Raw genomic sequence first — 20,121 nt, forward strand, 5'->3', positions numbered from 1 at the left:
GATCGCATGGCTATAGGAATGTGAAGCATATGCCTGAACACCCCTGCTTCCTTACCATCTTTGTTGCTCAACACACTGGAATCCCCGCAGTGGTCAGCTCCTGTGAGCCTGCTGCCTGCGGCAAGACCTCTCCTTGCAGAAACCAGGACCTCTCTGGGGAACCTACTTTAGTCAAATGGTGAATCATAACAGAGATAATCTGGCTAATGTTTATTGCCAGTGTAGAATCTATGATGGGATTAAAGGTCTGTTCTTCTGTCTCTCTTGCACACTGCAGCCAGTGATGTCTTGCACAATGATGTCTGCTTAACAGCCAGCTGTGGATCTCTGCAAAAAGTCTGGTTTTGCCTCCTCTTTTGTGAGTCCTTTCAAAAATTCTAGTGGTAGTGTGCAGGGTAGGGAGAGGATCCATGCAGAATGATGCATCCCACACTCCATAAGCACAACCAGAAGCAATTAATTCTACAAGACATGTTGTAAAAGTAGGCCCTTAGTGGAGGCTCTTTAAACTGCCACAGGTATGTCATCTTGTTGATTAGATCAGTTGTTTTGAAACTCTTTTCAACTTTCAGAACTTCGCTGCACCTCTATATCGCCTGAAATGTTTGTGTGAAGATCCTCATGGTGCAGTGGTTAAACTGCACTCAAGACTTTGCTCACAACCTGAGTTCAATCCCAGTGGGCTCAGGGTGTCAGCTCAGGGTTGACTGAGCCTTCCATCCTTTCTAGGCTGGTAAACTGAGTACCCAGCTTGCTGGGAAGGCAATGTGTAGCCTGCCTAATTATACTGTAAACTATGCAGAGAGTGCTTTAAGCACCATGGCGTGGTATATAAGCAGCACATTTTGCTTTTACTTTGCTTTGAGTGCATTGCTTAATTTATTTGTCACCTGCAGAATATACCTGTTTAGCTAACAATTCTGCATTCAGTGAATTTGGGGAGGGGGGAGGAATGGAGGGAGGGTGTTGAGTGTATCCTGACCTTCAGGTGTTCTGTCAAAGGCCTGGAAAGAGTTTCCATACAATACACATGGAAAGAATCCATATGTATTGCATGGGTCAGATTGTCCCAATCTGCCATCCTTCAGCATGTTGGACTACAATTTCCATTAGTCTGCTAGCTGGGGGGGGGGGTGATTGGAATTATAATCCAAACCATCTGGAGTGCAGTGGATGTAGTTCTTGGCTTTTTCAAGGTTTCTAGTTATGTGGAAAGAATCTCATTTTTATACCATCACTTGTATATTTTCTTCCAGCTCTTCAGTTTAATCAGTTAGCACAAAGTCAGGAAAAGTATCCTAATATTCTCTCCCAGTTAATTCATCCCAGAGACTGGTGTCACCACGAATTCGGCATTTGGTCTATTTTAGCTGTTGCTGTTTTCCTCCAACATGAATAAGCACATCATTCAGTTAGAGCTGCTTTCTTAAATTATGTGGCTCATCTGGGTGACAAGATATGAATTTGTATGTGTGTAGAGTATTAAAATAATTAAGTGAGTGTAGAAAATTCAATCCTGGAAATGTGCATTATACTATAACAATGAATGTGCTTTTAAAAATGAGGATTGAACAGCAGTTTACCAAATGTCATTGCAAAACAGTTAGCTAGCTCTCCCACCAAGCCTGGGAGCAAGGTCACTGTATATAAACACTGTCTATCAAAAGGAATTATATTCATAGCTGTCAGTTGAGTCATGAGAGATAATCGAAGGGGTATTAAAATGCACTTTTAAAAATAAATAAAATGTGTTTTTTTGTTGCAATGTGTTAATATGCAGTGTGTTAACCAGAGATTGCCTTTGTCCTACAACTTGCATCTTCTGTAACTACTATACTCTAGTTTTATAGTAACTTGGTGAGTGAGATCCTTTATTATACATGCCTTTATTCCTCCAGGCTTTGCAAATTTTAGTCATGACAATTAGGTTTATTATCATAATGGCAGCTTGCCAGATTCTGAGTTATAAGGCCTTTTAGTTACATGAGGTGCAGGAACAATAGAGATTCCTATTATAAAATTTCTGCGGGTGCATCAGATCCCCTGTAACTAGCAGACCCTGGAAAAGAGATTGTTGAGAGATTGGGGTGAAGGTCTAGACATCTTAGAGAAATATAAATATAGGTAGTACACACACAGCTACATTCAACTCATCAACAAAAGATGAAACATCACATTGCAAGGGAACATGCCACACCACATACACTGAATGCCAACAACAATCATGTAGCAGCATAGCAACAGTGTGTGATGAATAGCTGTGATGAACACAAGTGTCTGATATTTCTGTGGAGGTCTATAAAGTGTTGTAGGACTCTTAGAGAGAGATTCAGGAACCAGACTTCCTGATTTATGTGCTTTGCACTTAGAATTAGTGCTGCATGCTCAGCCTGAAGGAGATGATAGCAGGATATGGGCAGAGGAAAGGAGCAATATTGTTTTGAGTCCTCCCATTGAAAGTATGGGCTATGTATTCGCTAAGGCTTTCACGGCCGGGATCTAATGGTTGATGTGGGTTTTTCGGGCTCTTTGGCCGTGTTCTGAAGGTTGTTCTTCCTAACGTTTCGCCAGTCTCTGTGGCCGGCATCTTCAAAGGACAGCACTCTGTGCTCTGGTGTAGTTTGCTTGGGAGTTGAGTATTTATGGCTGTGAGATCAGCTTTTGTCCTTTTCAGGAGATGGGTGATTAGTGTGTCTTGTTGTGGGTGTATTGTTGTGATAAGGAGGAGAGATTATCTGTCACTGTGATTGATGGGTGTCATTAGCTGGTCTTTTTGTGTAGCCCAAAAAACCCACAACAACCAAAGTATGGGCTGTTCCGATGTTTACATGACAAACATACTTTTGCTATGATGCTCACTTTGTAACTCTGGTGAAGTTAGCTTTTTGAACTACAAATCCAACAATCCTCCAGATAATTCTGGGAGTTGTATTCCAATATTGAAAAGCTCTGATACAAACTATTGTTGGGTGCAAAGCAAGGAAGTGTCACTACACATACTAAATTCCTTATTTTCAGAAGCTGGTGTTGCAGAAATAGTTTAATCATGAAAATGGAATGGCAGAGGGTTAGAACCCTATGTTTTCCACAGAAGAATCTAATTGCTCACCTCAGTGCTCAGTGCAGTGCACTTCTCTTCTTACTTTTTATTTAAAATGAAAGTCCCCCTCTTTGGCCACTATTCTATTGAGCTTCCCCTAAGTGGAAAGTCCTGCCAATGTGGGGCAGTGCCATATGTGCAGACATTGCTATTGTGCAAGCAGTTATCTCCCTGAGGAAAATCTGCCTTTCGTTTGTGCAATCACAACACTTGTGCAAGTGGTACAGTCCTGCGAATGAACGAACGAACGAACGAACAAACAAACAAACAAACAAACAAACAAACAAACATTGGATACAGTGGTCAGGGATGTGGAGCTGCACATTAAAAGAAAAAAATGACATTTACCGTAATTGTAATGCAAAGCTATGTTTTCATAGAAGCATAGAATAATTGAGTTGGAAGGGGCTTATAAGGCCATCGAGTCCAACCCCCTGCTCAGTGCAGGGATCCAGATTAGAACAGATCTGACAAATGGCTGTCCAATTTTCTCTTGAATGGCTCCTGCGTTGCAGCACTCACCATCTCCTGAGGTAATTGCTTTTATTGTCGTACTGCTTTTGGACAACCTATCCCAGAATCCCCAGCCAGGACAGTCACTGGCCATGCTTTCTGGAGGATTCTGCAAGTTATAATCTAAAAGAATAACACTGTTAGGCAGTGAATATCTCACAGCAGAGGGCAAGGACATCTGCTGCACGCACATTTCCCTTCTAAGCCAGTGGTTCTTAACCTTGGGTTACTCATGTGTTTTTGGACTGCAACTCCCAGAAGCCTTCACCACCAGCTGTGCTGGCTGGGGTTTCTGGGAGTTGCAGTTCAAAAACACCCGAGTAACCCAAGGTTAAGAACCACTGTTCTAAGCCAACGTTAAGCACTTTTAAAGTCCCAGCAAGTTCAATCACAGAATTAAGTATGCATTTGACTTACTTGTGCTTAAATCATTGAGACCTGAGATATTTCATTTTGGCTGAATGATGTCCTAATTTTGTAATATCTTTATCATAAGACCCATTTCATAAAATGTGTGTAGTAATATTTGAACCTCTTTGTTCTTGGAAACTAAATTTGTGTTCCTCGATACACATGTGGAAATCAGGATCTCTAAATACCCTTCTGTTTCACAAGAAAGACATTTACGTCCTACCCCCATCCCATTTTTCACAACAAGTTAACATTTTGCCTGCACATATCTTTGGCATGAAATAGTGTCTGATGCTCAAATGTTAAAACTATGTGAACCCAATTTATTTAAAAAAAATTCTTGAACATCTCATTGCTCATTCAAGAAAAATAAAAGAATGCAAAACTGAGATTATGAGGCAAATAATTTGATTATCTGAGCTGACTTTTTCTTCAAAATGAAGTTTTAAAGTTTATTTAAATAGATAAGATTGAAAAGAAGTATGTGACATCGTAAGAGTGGCACCTATTTTCTATCCTTCACCTTTGTTTTATTCAAAAATAGAGAGAGAAACAGGAGCACAGATCCCAACAGGATATGGTATCAGGTGAAATACATAGTCTCAAAGTGTATCATATATTGGAAACATTGCATTGGAACTGAAATGTCTCACTTTTTTGCAAAAGAAAAAAAATCATTCAAAATGAATCACCATAATAATCATTTTTAAAAGTTCACAAATCCCTGTTGAAAAGCCGCATCTTTGCAACCTTTCCAAAAGTAGCAAGACTCAAAGGGGAACTGCAGCTCTGAGGGGAATGTATTTTATGGTCTGGGATCAAGACAAGGAAAAGTCCCCTCTGAAGTGCCTGTAAAACCTGGCAGCAGTATTCTCCAGTTGGCCTTTGCTGAAGATCTTAGCATCCACACTGGTTCATAACAAAAGAGGTGGTCACTTATATAGCTGGGCCTCAAGCGATTTAGGGGTTCAAATGCTAAAAGCCAACACCTTGAGTGGTGCCTAGAAAGCAATTGGTAATTGTGCTGGTCAACAGCCCTTGAAAAACACATTTTGGTGTGGCCTATGGTTTGGTTTGGGTTTGTTTTTTTTTTGTATGCTATTTGTTTGATCCTTTTTAGTATTTGAATACTGTACTTACTGTTTTTAGCTTTAATATTGTCTTTAATTGTGTAAGCTGCCTTGGGAAAATAAATAAATTGTGGGAGATAAAGAAGCTAACTTTAGAGTGGAAAAAATATTTCTAAATTATGCTGGGAGAGACAAGCTTTAAGCAGTGCTGAGGGTGAGGTGGCCTGTTAAGCAACACCCTTGTGCATGCAGCTGGGTGTCAAGTTAAAACAGGCTGAGCTGGGATTCAAAAAATTAATTGTAGCCTCTCTTTTTCCATTTATTGTTTGCTTGAAATGGCTTCCCTCCCTCATCTGCCAGTATAAAACCTTTTGGAAAATGTGTCATTTAAGGTTGGTAATCATTATTGTGCTGTAGCGGATGCATTGTTCCCATTACCGAGCACAAAGGAGGAGTCTTCTGTCTTTTCAAGCTGGTAATTCAAAGATTTCCCTCCAAGTTGAGATTGAGAGCCTTTTAAAAGGGACAGCATAATGAAAGGGTGCAGCTCGCCAGTCAACTGGGTAGGGCATCCCTTCCGGCTTCTCCACTTCCATGTTTCTGATAAAATAGATGTTGGCTCTAAGTTTGGAGCATGTAAATCTGATCCTCAAGGAGAGGTGGTTTACACCACTGGTTCTTAACCTTGGGTTACTCAGGAGTTTTGGACTGCAATTCCCAGAAGCCTTCATCACCAACTGTGCTGGCTGGGGTTTCTGGGAACTGCAGTTCAAAAACATCCAAGTAACAAAGGTTAAGAACCACTGGTTTACACAACGCAGGAATGGGGAATTGGTAGCCCTCCAAATGTTTTTGGACTGCATCTTCTACCAGTTCTAGCCAGCATAATTGGTGGTAAGGAGCATCAGTTGATGATAGTTGTCATCCAACAGCTGAAGGGCCAGCCGTGACGTTAAGCTTCCAAAAGTAAGGCTCTGGAGCTAGGATAATCTAAGACAATGGCTGAACTCCTGTTGGTTAGCATCATCACAACTAGAGTAGGCTCACTGAATCAGTGGGGATTTGATGAGTCATCTCATTGATTGCAACTTACTACACCAAGCAACAGGATTTCAGCTAATGATTCCCAAACTTTTCAGCCTCACACTCCCTTTCGGATGCTTCTGAAGTTTGAGAAACTGTCATGTCCTCACAGCTTTCAGTTACTGTCATCCTGACCTCTTTTAACCAAATAAATAAATAAATAAAAATCAATTTGTAATTTAAAATCAAAACTTGACATAAAAACAGAATGGCTGAAAAAGAAAAGAATCAAGGTGTTCCAGGGGCCTAGTCAATGTCCAGAACTGAACCTGATTGAACCGCTGTGGTGGGACTTAAGAGAGCTGTGCATGAACAAATGCGTGCAAATCTCAATGAACTGAAGTAATGTTGTGAAGAAGAGTAGCCCAAAATTCCTCCACAATGATGTGAGAGACTAATAAAGTCATACAGAAAACAATTAATTCAAGTTATTGCTGCCAAAGATGGTTGTACAAACTACTTCATCATAAGGTGTACTTCATTTTCTATGCATGGCTTCTCCATTTTGGCTCTATTTTTGTAAAATAAATAATGACACTGTGTAATATGTCATGTGTTGTTGTATTTAGGTTGTATTTACCTAATTTTCAGACCTGCTCAGGACGAGATGGTTTTTATTATGTCCCAATATATAAAACTAGAGAATTCAAACAGGGTGTACTTTCTTTTTCACATGACTGTATATCACACAAATTTGTTTAAGCTAGTAAAAAAACAACAACACACTTTCTTTATGGCAATCTCAGTTTTACATCTCCTAGAATTTACACAGGGGGCCACCCTGACAGCCAGTCTGGAACCTAATAATCTGAGAAGACTGTTTTGATGAGACATTGTATTTCCTCATGATTGTATCTCAACAAGTTTTTTGGGGCAAGTACAGAGATCCAAGGCATATCTTCATAGATCCCTGCACTTAAGGTTATAATTTACTTTTAATAGCGCTATGCTTAATCTGAAATGTATTGCTACATTACTGGAAGGCAGTTGCCTGAGTAGATACTTAATGTTATATCCTTCATAATGCCTTCTGTCAGCACTGCAAATATTCTTGTTTGCTCCTAGCATCCTTTGAACTTTTTCCAGGTAGGCAGGCAGGCAGGCAGGCAGGCAGGCAGGCAGGCAGGCAGGCAGGCAGGAAGGAAGGAAGGAAGGAAGGAAGGAAGGAAGGAACTTGGAGATACCTCTCAGGAGGCAGAATGTTGACTTTAATAACATTGGTGTCCATCTTCTGACCCATGTTTTATGTTCTATGTAGTGTGGGTGAAAGTGGATGGACTCTTAACTCTGTTCTCTCCTTTTCTACCAACAGTATTGGATCAACTCGTCCCTGAACTCACTGTGCTTCTCAAGCTCTTAGACCATGAATACTTGAGCTCCACCACCATAGAGAAGAAAACAACCGTCTCAAATATCTTGCAGAAGCTGCAGCCCCCAGCAGGTCAGGAAGCCTTTGCTGTCCTTGGTCATCTCCATACAACAAGCTTACTCCTTTTCTTCTTCTTGCTGTGCTTGTAGCTGGATTGCGTTATTCCTAAGGCTTACGTGACTTTAAAGAACGAATACACACACACACACACACACACACACACACACACACACACACACACACACACACACACACACACACACACACACACACACACACACACACACACACACACACACACACACAAAGCAAAAACCTGTCTCCCTGCCTCCTAGGTTGTGACATATTTCTGGCTCTTGACATGCTGATGCAGGCTTCTCTCTGTGCAGGATTCTTCTGTTTTAAGTCTGAGAGAGAGGTGGGGTGGGCTGGCCTGTTTCCTGGCTGGTTGTCTCCAGTGTAACAGCTGCAGGTTGGGTGCCTAGTGGTGCCTGTTGGCTTTCCCTTAAGGGCTTCTATGGAGCTAAAAGCTTGTTGTCTCATTAAATGCCATTCAAGGGGGGGGGGGAGGTAAAACAGGTTAGAAATGTTTGTGTTAGCACACTGATGACTTAAAAGTAAATTGCTAAAAGAAAGTTTAGAGGGCTTTAGAAAATTAATGTGTGTGGGAACTAATTAAATCATTCAATGCCATTGAAAATACCTTTTTTAAAATGACCAGCAATGAATTGAAGTAATGAGAACTGTTACTCCTTGCTCAGAAATAGCACTGTTGCTCTTTAATGATTTAAATAACAATTTTTCATATTGTTCTTGAAAAAATGTTAATGGGTTGAGGTGACAATTTTTGTCCAAAAATGGGTTTGGGGTTCTGTGTTAGAAGATTTGCAGATGCTAATTCAGGCATCCGGGATCTTCTGCAAATGGGCCTTCAGATTCCCAGTGTGACTCCCAGACAGCAGTGCAGCAGATGGAGAAGAAGAGCAAAGGTGACATTAGTTCCGAGGTGGAGTGGCTCACATTGAAGTCACATAGGAAGGCAATCCTCTCCCTTCTTAGACAGTTAGCTAAAAAAGTGTACCTATAAGTTTGCCCTCGTGTTGGCTTGCCCTCATGATGGAAATTGCAGCTCTGAAAGGGAAGGCCAGTGAGAACCTCTTGGTGGGGGTTGTGATGATATGTACTCTGCCACCATCCCACGTCCCTGTCACTTCAGTCTTGGCCAAAATTGCCTCCCCAGTCCCTGTCAAAAACTTTTGCTCGACCCTGCTCCCTGCTCTCCCACATCTCATCTGATATGGCTGTCTGCGGTGGACTAAGCATGGGGAATACCTCAGGCTGTACAGTTTTTCTGCCTGTGCCATTCTGTCTCCTTCATGTAAGAAAATGGGAAGGATGAAATAGAAATACAGAGCTACTTACAAAGCTAAACAGTTCTGCCTTCTTTGCAATCTGCTTGCTCTATATTCTCTGGAACTGCTGTCCTGCAGCTTCTTCCTCGTGTCTAGTCTGTCCCATCATCCTTTTTAAAATAATCCTTTATAAAATGAATGTTATGGTACTTGATTATTGCTAGAAGTCCAGGACTCCCCCTGGTGGAAGGTTCAGTGATGATAAAGTCCTCTGGTTGACCTTGAGGAGCAGAGATAAACAGGCATTAAAAACTAACAGTTCTGTTCCTTGATTTATCTGAACTCTAGAAATCTACATGGATTTTCCCAATATTTATGGCATCTCTTGTATGTGGCAGGTGGGACCCCAGGCTTCAAACAGTGGAAGCATTTCCATGTTCAGGTGTTCTAAGGAGGTGGCTATGCCTTTCCTTTCCTTGTGTGTGTGTGTGTGTGTGTGTGTGTGTGTGTGTGTGTGTGTGTGTGTGTGTGTGTGTGTGTGTGTGTGTGTGTGTGTGTGTGAGAGAGAGAGAGAGAGAGAGAGAGAGAGAGAGAGAGAGAGAGAGAAGAGAACAGAAGAGAAGAGAAGAGAAGAATGCTTATAGCACTTGAGCCCTCAGACAGTATGAATAGCACCTTTTGGCTACACTATAACTGGACAGGAAGTGCTCGGTGTTTCCTGTGGAAATGTGTGTTCCCAGTAGCTTTCCTGCCGGTTGATTTCTGCTGAGAGGGAGATTTCCATGGGAATAGCAAATGTCACATATTTTCTCATCTGTTGTCCCCCTGCAACAACAGCCAGCATATCTCCGTGTTAGACTTGACCAAACAGTCATCTCTGAAAGAAGGTGATGATTCTCATCTTCTTGAAGGATAGTTCTTTCTTCTTCCTTCCTGGGGTTTTCCCAAGGGGTGAGCTTGGTCCTCCTTTTGTCATCAGTAGAGAGCAGCTATCAATGTAAACTTAGCTGGCTTGCTTCATTTTGGAGTCAAGTAACTGCTTGGCAGGAGAGGATTTTCAGGGATCTAGGGAAACAGATGACAGTATTCATTCATTAGCTGTAAGCTTTAATGCTAGCCTTCCAAAGCAGAGCCATGTTGCAATCTTAGCACCCTGGCGAAGTAGTGCCATCTCCAACCCAGTAAGCTTGGGCACAAACACCACCACCCCACAAAGAAAAGGAGAATTTGGTGTTTTCTGGAAAGAAAGAAGAAATTAAGCAGTGGTCCAGCCAGTCCAACCTGTGTCCTGGATTCTGGGACATTTGATGGAGAATCGTATTGTATCTTCTGCCTCTATGAGCCAGGCCCATTGTTTACCAGGAATCCAATAATTTCAGTAGATATGGAACTGAAAGAACCATAAGCATTGAAAACACATATTTCTGTATTGACATGTACCTCTAGATCTTGACCTGGCCTTGGGAGTAGTGATTTTGCAGGACAGCTCATCTTCCATCTCATTGCCACATGGAGGTGCGCTTTCCTGGAAAACTGTTATCTCATGGTTACTGATCGCTGTCCTAAAACAGGAAGTTCTAGAAAAGCATTGAGTGTGCATTTGAATCTGTTCATGTAGAGTGTTGTTAAAACCCAATAGGCCTAGCCATCACCCTGCAGGCATGGAGCATACAGTAAAATATTTCCCAAAATCTTGTGGAATATATTGGGATTCCTGGCTAGAGATGCTGATATAAAAGGAAGTTCCTGAACTAAGAAAGTTTGAAAGCCAGCTGGTCTAGAGCACTGTCTGATGCTGTCATGTCTTATTGTTTGTAACATTGTCTTCTCTCTTACAGGAAAGGACGTGAACTACATGTATATGAATACAGCAACTCTCCATAATGGCACTAGCTTTGTAGAGTCACTCTTTGAAGGATTTGGTATGTATTGCACATAGCTCCAACCACTTGCCCTCATGTTCATTTCCTTTTTGGCTTTCATGTGCCTGAGCTCCAAGCCCAAATCCTGCACAACAAAACTGTGGCATTCAACATCAATTTGCTCTTTGCATCATTCTCCAATCCTAAAAGCATTTCCCTCCATCTGTTCTGCAAAGCAGAAACCTCAATGACAAAGTCTTAAGAGCCGGGTGGAAAATTCCAACCATGCCACAAGAGATGGTGCTTGAGACTGCACCCCCCCCCCAAGACAGTATTTGCAACCTGAGTCTGAAATCACATCTCCAAACAGATTTGTCACAGGCACCTTCCTTAAATTTCCATTTTTGGAACTCTTATCTACAGTTGTTCTGCACCATCCATGAAGTGGTAGTGCTTAGCTTTGATGAAGTGATATTTTCTCCTTAAAAGCTTGCAATTAGTTTGATTGTTTTTAGTGGTCCAATAAAAGGCATCACCTACTCTTACATTTGTGTAACCTTAAAGACCACACGGCCTTTTCCTAATTCATTCTCAACAAAATGGTGAGCCTTTTCATTGGAAAGCACTCTTCGATTACTGTGCTCTTAAACTCCCATGTGCCTGTCAGCTCACTGTAAGCCTCCTTTCCAGTCTTTGCACCTCTCATTGGGAAACCTTGGGCCAGCGGTGCTTCCTCAGCCTGACTTACCTCACAGGGATGGATTTCCGAAGGTGGAGAGTCAAGGAGGAAAACCACATGCACTGACTTTTATTTTTTGGGGGGGAAAAGGCAGAGTATAGATAGAACTCAAAAAGAAAGGATTAATAAATAGGTCCGTTGGCTTCTATATTTTTTTTTAACTAATTAAGATGCTTCAGCAAAGTCACAAAAATATTAATAAGTGCTTAGAGTCAGGATGGTTTTGTGAAAATTTGCCAGCTCCTGCAATACCTTCACTGGCTCCACTGCCTCAAGCGGAAATCCTTGCATATCCTGAATTAATTCCCTTCCTTTCCTGTACAAAGCGAGGATCCAATTAGAACTGGATCTGAACAGTGTCCATGCATTTGATATGTGTATTTTTAAACAACTGTAGCCACTTGGGATTACAGCAGGTGAGGTTAGGATTTATCTCTTTCCTTCCTGCTTGGTCCTGTAGGACAGTGGTCCCCAACCTTTATGCCTCCATGGACCAGTTTAGCATGCAGGCAGGGGTGTGTGTGTGCATTCGTGTCTGCATGGGAGGGGCTGTGGGGGGAGGGGCATGCATGTGTCTGCATGTGGGGGGGCAGGAGATTTGTCCTGGCAAGGCCACAGACCAGGACTGGCCTGCGGACGGGGGGGTGGGTGGGTTGGGGATCCCTGCTATAGGAGAATTGTTCTTGTGTTGCTCCTAAGTTTCCCCATCAGTCATCTGGAAATTGAGTCATGGCAACTGGTCTTATTTCTTATTAGGCTGAAACATTTCGCTTCTCATCCAAGAAGCTGCAGTGCTTGGATGAGTAGCGAAACTTTTCAACCCAATAAGAAAGAAGTCCAGTTGCCATGACTCAGCTGCCAGATAGCCAGACCTGGATGACTGAGAATCTTCACAGATATTTTCCCCATCAGTGCTTCCTTTGGCCCAGAGGTTCCTGGTAGAAGTTTCATCTAGACTAATATCCCTAAATTCCATTCTTCCTCAAAACTCCAGATACAGAGAGCACCTTTGAATTTTATCCAGTTTGCTCTCAGACAGCTTTCACCTTCTTTTCCCTTTCCCCTACTGTGGCTCAGAAGAAAAGGACCAAACCATCCACCACTTTGTATCCTTGCACATGTGAGAATATTTAGATTTGCAATACCTCCAGCTACTGAGATAGAGGACTCTTGTCATGCAACAGGGAAGTCGCATGTTTTGATTTCATGACTGCATTGTTCCAACACCCTCCCGCCTTCTGATCTTCCCAGATTGTGACCTGAGCAATCTTCAGGACATGCAAGAAGATGATGGTGAGGCTAAAGAAGGCGTCAGCTTAGAGCTTTCAAGGAGCCAGTCTGCTAAAAGTGTAAGTTGTGAGGTACATCCCCCTGTACCTCATAAACGAATGTGTGAAGCTGCCTTGAGGTGGAACGGATCGGGGCATTGGTCATCAATCCTTTCTCTTCACTCTTTCCTAGCCCTCCCTGGAGCTGGCAGGGATTTAAATGGGGACTGTCTGGATGCAAAGCATCTGCCTGGCCACTACACTATGCCCCCAACTATAAGGCCTCAAAATACCTTTGACTGGTGCATTTTGTGTCTTGAACGGGACCATCCAGCACATCCTGTTGCCCATGCAGAGAGGCAGAAGCAAATAGCAAAAAATAAAGTCTTAAGGAGAGCATGTGCTGGACCTTGTGATACCTGTAAATACATTCATTTTGTGATATTTCCAGAAATATGATGGCAAAGAGGAGACACATATATGTTTGTGCTATTTTCCCCCTCACATGATTTATGTATGTGGAGAAACAAAGTAGAGCAAAACAAAACCTTAGCTGTACTCTTGATATTGGTCCAGACCTGCTCTACCTTGAGACAACAGATACCGTCACTGTAGGATGTGAGAGGAGGCTGGAGACCTACTTCTCTTTTGAGAACTGGAGGCGTTTTCCTACTTTCAGCACAAAACACCCAGCCCATGCTTGCCTTTTGATTTTGCTACCTTTTGCATTATTTCTCAAACCTGTTTGGCAGGATGCAGTACTGGGCCCAAAGAACTGTGTGTACCTTGCAACAATGAAAGAGCAGCTTCTTTCAGATATTTTTCAACTCTCAAAACAAAATGTCTGTCTCCGGCTGAAGAGAAAATCTTGGAACCAAACCTGCTGTATCTGTGGAAAGAGGCGATACATGTAGAGAAGCAGACAAATCACCCATCTTTGGTTCTGATAGGAATGGCTCCAATGGATGAGGGCAAGAACAGATTATATTGAACAGCACTCTTTATGTCAGTGTTCCCCAGCTGAGAAGTTTTCGGATGTTTTGGACTATGGTCCCCATCATCCCTAGCCAGGAAGCAATGATGTCTGTTGTAATCCAGCACATTTAGAAAGATGCAAGTTAAGGAAATTCAACCTAATTATCTTCCTGTACTCCTCCCCAATTTACTGGATTACAACAGCCATCACCACCAGCTGGTGGAGGATGGTGGGGGCTGTAGTCTTTGACGCCTGGAAGTTCCCTAGTTGGGGAAGGCTTCCTTAGGAAGTGCTGTTGAGTGTAACCTCTTTTTGCTTTTCATTGCACTAAAGACTGTGTTCCTTTCATAAAACCATGAGATTTCTCTGTGCTTAAAATGCACCAATGGCCGTGCAAACTGTCTAGTCCACATTGACTGTGCTGTTGGCCATCAGTCAGCCACAAGGGTTTGAAGAGGGTAGGTGGCTTTAGCCAGGAGCCCTCTGTGCATGTGGATTCGGAAGAGAGAGAGAGAGAGAACCTGCATGAAAACTCTGTGTTCTCACAACTTGGCCAGACTGACAGGGGGATATTCAGATTCCAATATCCCCCAGTCAGTCTGGCCAAGTTGTGGGAACACAGAGTTTTCATGCAGGTTCTCTCTCTCTCTCTCTTCTGAATCCACATGCACAGAGGGCTCCTGAAGTAACTTTGGCAAGGTCAGTGCATGAACACACTCAGTTGGGATGTATGTGCTGAGGGTAAACAACCACAACACAAGACTTTTTCTGTTTCATCATCAACCCTGCTGCTTCTTTGATTTATCTCCTCACAGGTTTCTGGGGAGCCACCTCCACCATTGCCCACCACTCCACCCCCTGAAGATTATTACGAGGAGGCCCTGCCCCTGGGCCCAGGCAAAGCCCCTGAATACATTACCTCTCACAGTAAGTCTACTTGGGGTCTGCAGGAGGAAGGAAACAGACAGCTGCCTGGGCCTTGGCACCCCCTTTTGTCTTCTGGCACTCCCATATTGGCCTTAAAAAACAAAGTCTCCTCCCAGGTGTCTGACAAGTGACAGGCTTCTAATTTATATGCCCCAGGGAGGAAACGGCACTTGTGTGGGAGCTGTCACGCTCCTTTTCCTGCCTCTTTGCCCTCCCCCAGCCTCTCAGATGTCACAAGCAGTTGTTTGCTCAGGCTTGCCTGGAAACATACCAGTGAACCCTGAGTGACAGGAAAGTGATGGGCTTGCCTAAGAACAACCTCTCCCTCAGCTTGTCTGAGAGATTAGGGAAAGCGGAGAAGAGAACCCAGCACCTGCTCTTCTTTCTCTTGACTGGAATAAACACTGAGCTTTAATCTAGCAGAGCAGGAGCAGAAATAAGTAAAAATTCCTCACTGAGCTAAGGGTGTCTCACAGCATCTATGCCATGGTTAATATCAGGAACAAGTGAGCCCTACAAGGAAAGTCCAGAAGAAGATGTGGAGGCTTCAGAGAGGACTGAGGGGAGGCAGTTTTTGGCTCTGGGGCTCTGCTTGCCATGTTTTCTGAACTCTGGTGGGGTATATAAAACATGAAGATGTGAAGCATTCCTCTCTCTCTTTTTCTGTCTTGAACTATGGTTCTTCAGGTCCTGTAGCTAGACTACTATTGGGCATGTTGGTTGTGGAATTCTGGGAGTTGTAGTTTTACAAAACATTCACATTTCTAATAGATATCATACAACAACCAAAGCGAAGGGGCTCGAACACAGTGCTCAACAGCTACAGACAAAGGTGATGCAATGGTGTTTGGTTTTGCTGGAGGTAGCCCCTAGATTTAGTTAAAAACAAAAATTAAAAAAACTTTAGTTCTTTATTTAGACATCTTTGCTCTTTTTTTAAAAAAATGACGTTCTACTCTCACTCTCTTTTAATGAAACATTTCATATAACTTTTGTGCCAAAGGTGGGAGAGGGAGCTACCAAACGCTGGAGGCCTTGACTTAGCCAGTGGGCTGAACTATTCCATCTGCTTTTCCATACAGACAGCTCCAGTCCCCCCAACTCCATCGAAGATGGGTATTATGAGGATGCAGATAGTAATTACCCTGTCACCAGAATGAATGGAGAACAGAAAAACTCTTGTAAGTAGCGCTGCAAAGATATGCCTTGTGAAACCACAGGGGCACAGAAACCACTGACTGTTAAGTACTGAACCGTTGGCCCAGGAGTGGGGAAGAATGCAAGCAGTCAGATGATTTCTGAAAGTCTTAGACCACCATATTGCCCGTGGTACTGCAGCCCGTCTGTTATGCACGGAATGGTAAATGAGGAATGTGGAATCTTCTTGTCTTCACACACTGCAATAAACAAGGAGGTTCTCTGTTAGCAGTAGTAAGGTGGGGCAATTCACTGGACAATGTCAGCTGTTATAGACAGAACATCATGCATGCTTTTCTACATGTCAATTTCAGCATTCCTGTCCAGAGAATTTTGTTTCTGTTACTATGTTGAGCTGTAGAAGATTGTTCCTTAGTCATGAAGGCTGGGAAAAGAGCACCCCAGGAACTGTATGTGGCCAGTGGATCCCTTTCAACCATACTTGAAGCCTGGCTATGGGACAGGGGCTCCTTTGGTCAATTGGTGGATCATCTATGTTAGAAACTAGACAGTGGGAGTGTTATCTCTGTTGGTTCTGCTGGACTTCTTAGTGGCTTTCAGTGCCACCAACAATGGCACCCCTCTAGGCCGCTTGTTTCAAATGGGACTTGAAGGCACGGTTCAGTACTGTTTTGCAGCGGCTCTGGCTTTTCCTGGGGGGGGGGTGAACCCAGAAGATGGTGCTGCTGGGGGACTACGGTTTGTCACCTGGGTCATTGGCCTGTGGCATTGCCCAGGATTCAGTTTTATCTCCTATACTACTTCTACATGAAACTGCTGGGATCTGCAATATTGATTTCCCCATCATCCAGTCCATAAGTTGCTCCACAGAAGAACTTGGGCTGCAGATGGACTCAGAAAGACACACACACAAAAAAAAAAGAAATGCAGACCATATATGTTCCAGAAACTGCCTCCTGGTCCCCACCTGCCAGACTATTGACTTAAGATACGTGCGTACACACACAGAGTCAAAAGTATCCTGTTAATTTCCTCTTGTCTGAAACTGTGGAGAGTTATTGCCAGTCATTGTAGGCAATACTAAGGTATTAAATCAATGGTCTAACTTGATATAAAACAACCTGTCCTGGTATTTTGGTTTTTTGGCAGTAGGCCCAATTCTGCTATTATTAGATAATAAGGCAACTGCCTCAAGCACCAGATTTTGCAACATATTTCAAGGGGGTGCCTCTTGCTGCTCTGCCTTAGGCCAACCCAAGTTGATAGAGGCATCCTAGGTGACAAAGCTTTCCCTGCTTCCTTGTAGACAATGACTCTGATGCAATGAGCAGCTCTTATGAGTCTTATGATGAGGAAGAGGAGGATGGGAAGGGCCAGCGGTTGACACACCAGTGGCCCTCAAAGGAAGCATCCATGAACCTGGTGAAGGACTGCAGGATTTGTGCTTTCCTTTTGCGGAAGAAGCGCTTTGGGCAGTGGGCCAAACAACTGACGGTCATCAAGGACAACAAACTTCTGGTGAGTAAGAGAGAGAGAGAGAGAGAGAGAGAGTATATATGTGTGTGTGTGTGTGTGTGTGTGTATTTGGGGGTGGGGTGAAGGGGGTCAACTAAAAAGAGGAAAGAAGAGAAACTTACACACACACACACACATATATATACACACACAGTGGTGCCTTGCTTAACGGGCGCCCCATTTAACGATGAATCCGCATAGCAACGAAGATTTTGCGATCGCTTTTGCGATCACATTGCGATGTTTTAAATGCAATGATCGGTATGCTGTTTCGCTTACCAATTATCGCATAGCAATGATTTTTTAACAGCTGATCAGCGGTTCTAAAATGGCCGCCAGGTAAACAAAATGGCCGCCCACTGTGGTTTTGCGCCGATTCCTCGCTTACCGGGCAGCGAAAATGGCGGCCGTATGGAGGATTTTCTCTTAAAGGTGAGTTTTAAGCCCATAGGAACGCATTAAACGGGTTTTAATGCATTCCTATGGGATTTTTCTTTTCGCATAGCAACGAAATCACTTTGCAGTGATTTTTGCTGCTCGGATTATCTTCGCTATGCAGGGCACCACTGTATGTATATACAGAGTGAGAGAGAGAGAGAGAGAGAGAGATTCTTATATATATAAAAAATAAAAGAATATGACTGCTGAATATCGATTCTTCTTGGAGATTGGCAGAGAATTGAAGTGGGCCTTTACTGGGAGAGTTGGCTATTTTAAGAGAAACAAATACAAAGAGAGAATCTTAGAGCAGAACTGGCTAACAGGCCATTTGAGAATTTCTATATTATCTGTAAAAGTCTCTGGTTATAAGGCAGTGTGTTTGATGGACTTACCACTTACCAAGCAATGGAAGTTCCTGAATGTTTCTCTTCTTTCCTCTTTTTAGCTGACCCCTTTTGCCCCACCCCACCCCCAAACCCAGCACCTAATGGCTTGCTCTTGCCAAGCTGAGGTGGGCTGTGAAAAAAAATGCAGGCAATATTGAACTCAATGAACATAAAACTTTCCCTTTTTTTCCATTGCAGTGTTACAAAAGCTCCAAGCACCGAGAGCCACACCTTGAGGTACCCATGGGTGTTTGCAACGTCGTCTACGTGCCAAAAGATGGACGCCGCAAGAAGCATGAGCTGCGTTTTTCCCTGCCGGGAGCCGAAGCCCTGGTGCTGGCAGTGCAGAGCAAAGAGCAGGCTGAAGAGTGGTTGAAGGTAGTTTGGGGGGCCCTCGGTATTGTGGAAAGAAAGAAAGAAAGAAAGAAAGAAAGAAAGAAAGAAAGAAAGAAAGAAAGAAAGAAAGAAAGAAAGAAAGAAAGAAAGAAAGAAAGAAAGAAAGAAAGAGAACTTTTTTAAATGGGCAAAAGTGCCTGGATCCCACGGGAAAAAGATCATTTGTTATCTTTCTTTGGGGAGGGGGGAGCTTTCCTACCAGTCTTCTTATCAGGTCTGCCTGACTGCAGCATCAGTAATGGGGTGGGCGTGGGTGAGGAAGCCAGCTGGTAGGGCAGACCCTTACCACCCTGCCCCCCTCCTCCAAAAGTCTGGAATTACAGGGCGGCAAGGGGAGGAAGTGTTTGCTTAACCCCCCACCCCGCCTCCATTCTTTCCTGCTTTTGTTCTAAAGCAGTACTGATTCAGTAGGAAGCTCTGCAAGATGAAGTCACCCCCCTCAGCCTGACGTCTGTGTCTGGGAAAGACGGGACATCAAAAATTGCACGAGAGGGTTGTCTTTTCTCCCTGCCCTACATGCCTGGTTACTTCAATCTGTTTTAAACACAGAGGTTGGATGCTTTTAAAAAAGCCCAGCAGCTTGGTTGCTGACTTTTTCTGTTCATTTCTCTTTTCTCTCCAACTTCTAAATGTATTGCAATAAGAAACATCTCAAGTATAAAGCCCTATTTTCTTTCCATGTGTGTGTGTCAGGAAGAGAGGAGCTGTCTGGCATTGGCAGTGAGTGGGCAGAATATAGATTTCTGTCTGTGGGGAATTGGAGCTGAGGAAGGTTGAGGACTCCTGTACAACAGTGTGTTGTAATCATTAGGTCAGATTAGGACTGCAGTAGCTTCAGGCTAGTCATTCTCTTTTTCCCTGGACTACCTCATAGGGTTTCTGTGAGAATAAATCTGCAGGGTGAGGAGAGGGATGGTCAGGTCCACTGTCCTGAGCTCCTTGGAAGAAAGGCTGGACATAAATATTACAAATTTTGCCTGATGGTGATCAGTTTTAGTTGTTCACAACTTTTGCCATAAACCCATGATTTTGTTCTACATTATTTCTCTGAAAGGCCCCACATAATCTTGCACCCCAAATCTTTCCAGGGAAAAGGTATGCTGTGTTTCACACTGAGTCCCTGGAAGCAGAAAATGGATGCTTTCATCAAGAATCTCAGCTCCTGTGAAACTGTTTTTAAATCTTAACAATAGTTACTAAGTAGTCGAAAGCTGTTCTTTAGCTGTTCCTCCAATGCAGCCTTCACCAATCTGGTGCGCGCGCGCACACGCACGCACGCACGCACACACACGTACACATGCACACACGTACACGCACACACATGCACGCATGCACACCAGATGTTATAGACTGCAATTCCCATCATCCCCTGCCAGGACAGCAAATGATCAGAGGTTATAAGTCAAAATACTCAGAGAGGTGACGTGTCTGATTTCTCTTTTAAGTACCTGTTTAAATTCAGGCTAGTAGCCATTTCCATGTTGTGTGCTGATGAGTCCTTGAGCAGGACTGAAATGGTAGCAGGTCAGCAGCTGATACAACACAGCACTTATTT

General features: G+C 43.3%; 1 protein-coding gene across 2 annotated transcripts in view; it reads left to right on the top strand.

Annotated features, from left to right (window-relative positions):
* The window catches only part of AFAP1L1 (actin filament associated protein 1 like 1), a 91,069-nt gene that overhangs the window by 46,705 nt on the left and 24,243 nt on the right, over positions 1-20,121 (top strand). For both annotated transcript variants that reach the window (XM_020780459.3, XM_020780457.3), the window contains exons 2-8: positions 7,490-7,618; positions 10,737-10,820; positions 12,751-12,848; positions 14,559-14,670; positions 15,753-15,851; positions 17,135-17,346; positions 18,369-18,548. In XM_020780459.3, the coding sequence (XP_020636118.2) occupies positions 7,490-7,618; positions 10,737-10,820; positions 12,751-12,848; positions 14,559-14,670; positions 15,753-15,851; positions 17,135-17,346; positions 18,369-18,548 (914 nt within the window). The remainder of the gene's footprint in view (positions 1-7,489; positions 7,619-10,736; positions 10,821-12,750; positions 12,849-14,558; positions 14,671-15,752; positions 15,852-17,134; positions 17,347-18,368; positions 18,549-20,121) is intronic.

Source organism: Pogona vitticeps, chromosome 2, assembly GCF_051106095.1.
Source record: "Pogona vitticeps strain Pit_001003342236 chromosome 2, PviZW2.1, whole genome shotgun sequence".
Taxonomy (NCBI): Eukaryota; Metazoa; Chordata; class Lepidosauria; order Squamata; family Agamidae; genus Pogona; species Pogona vitticeps.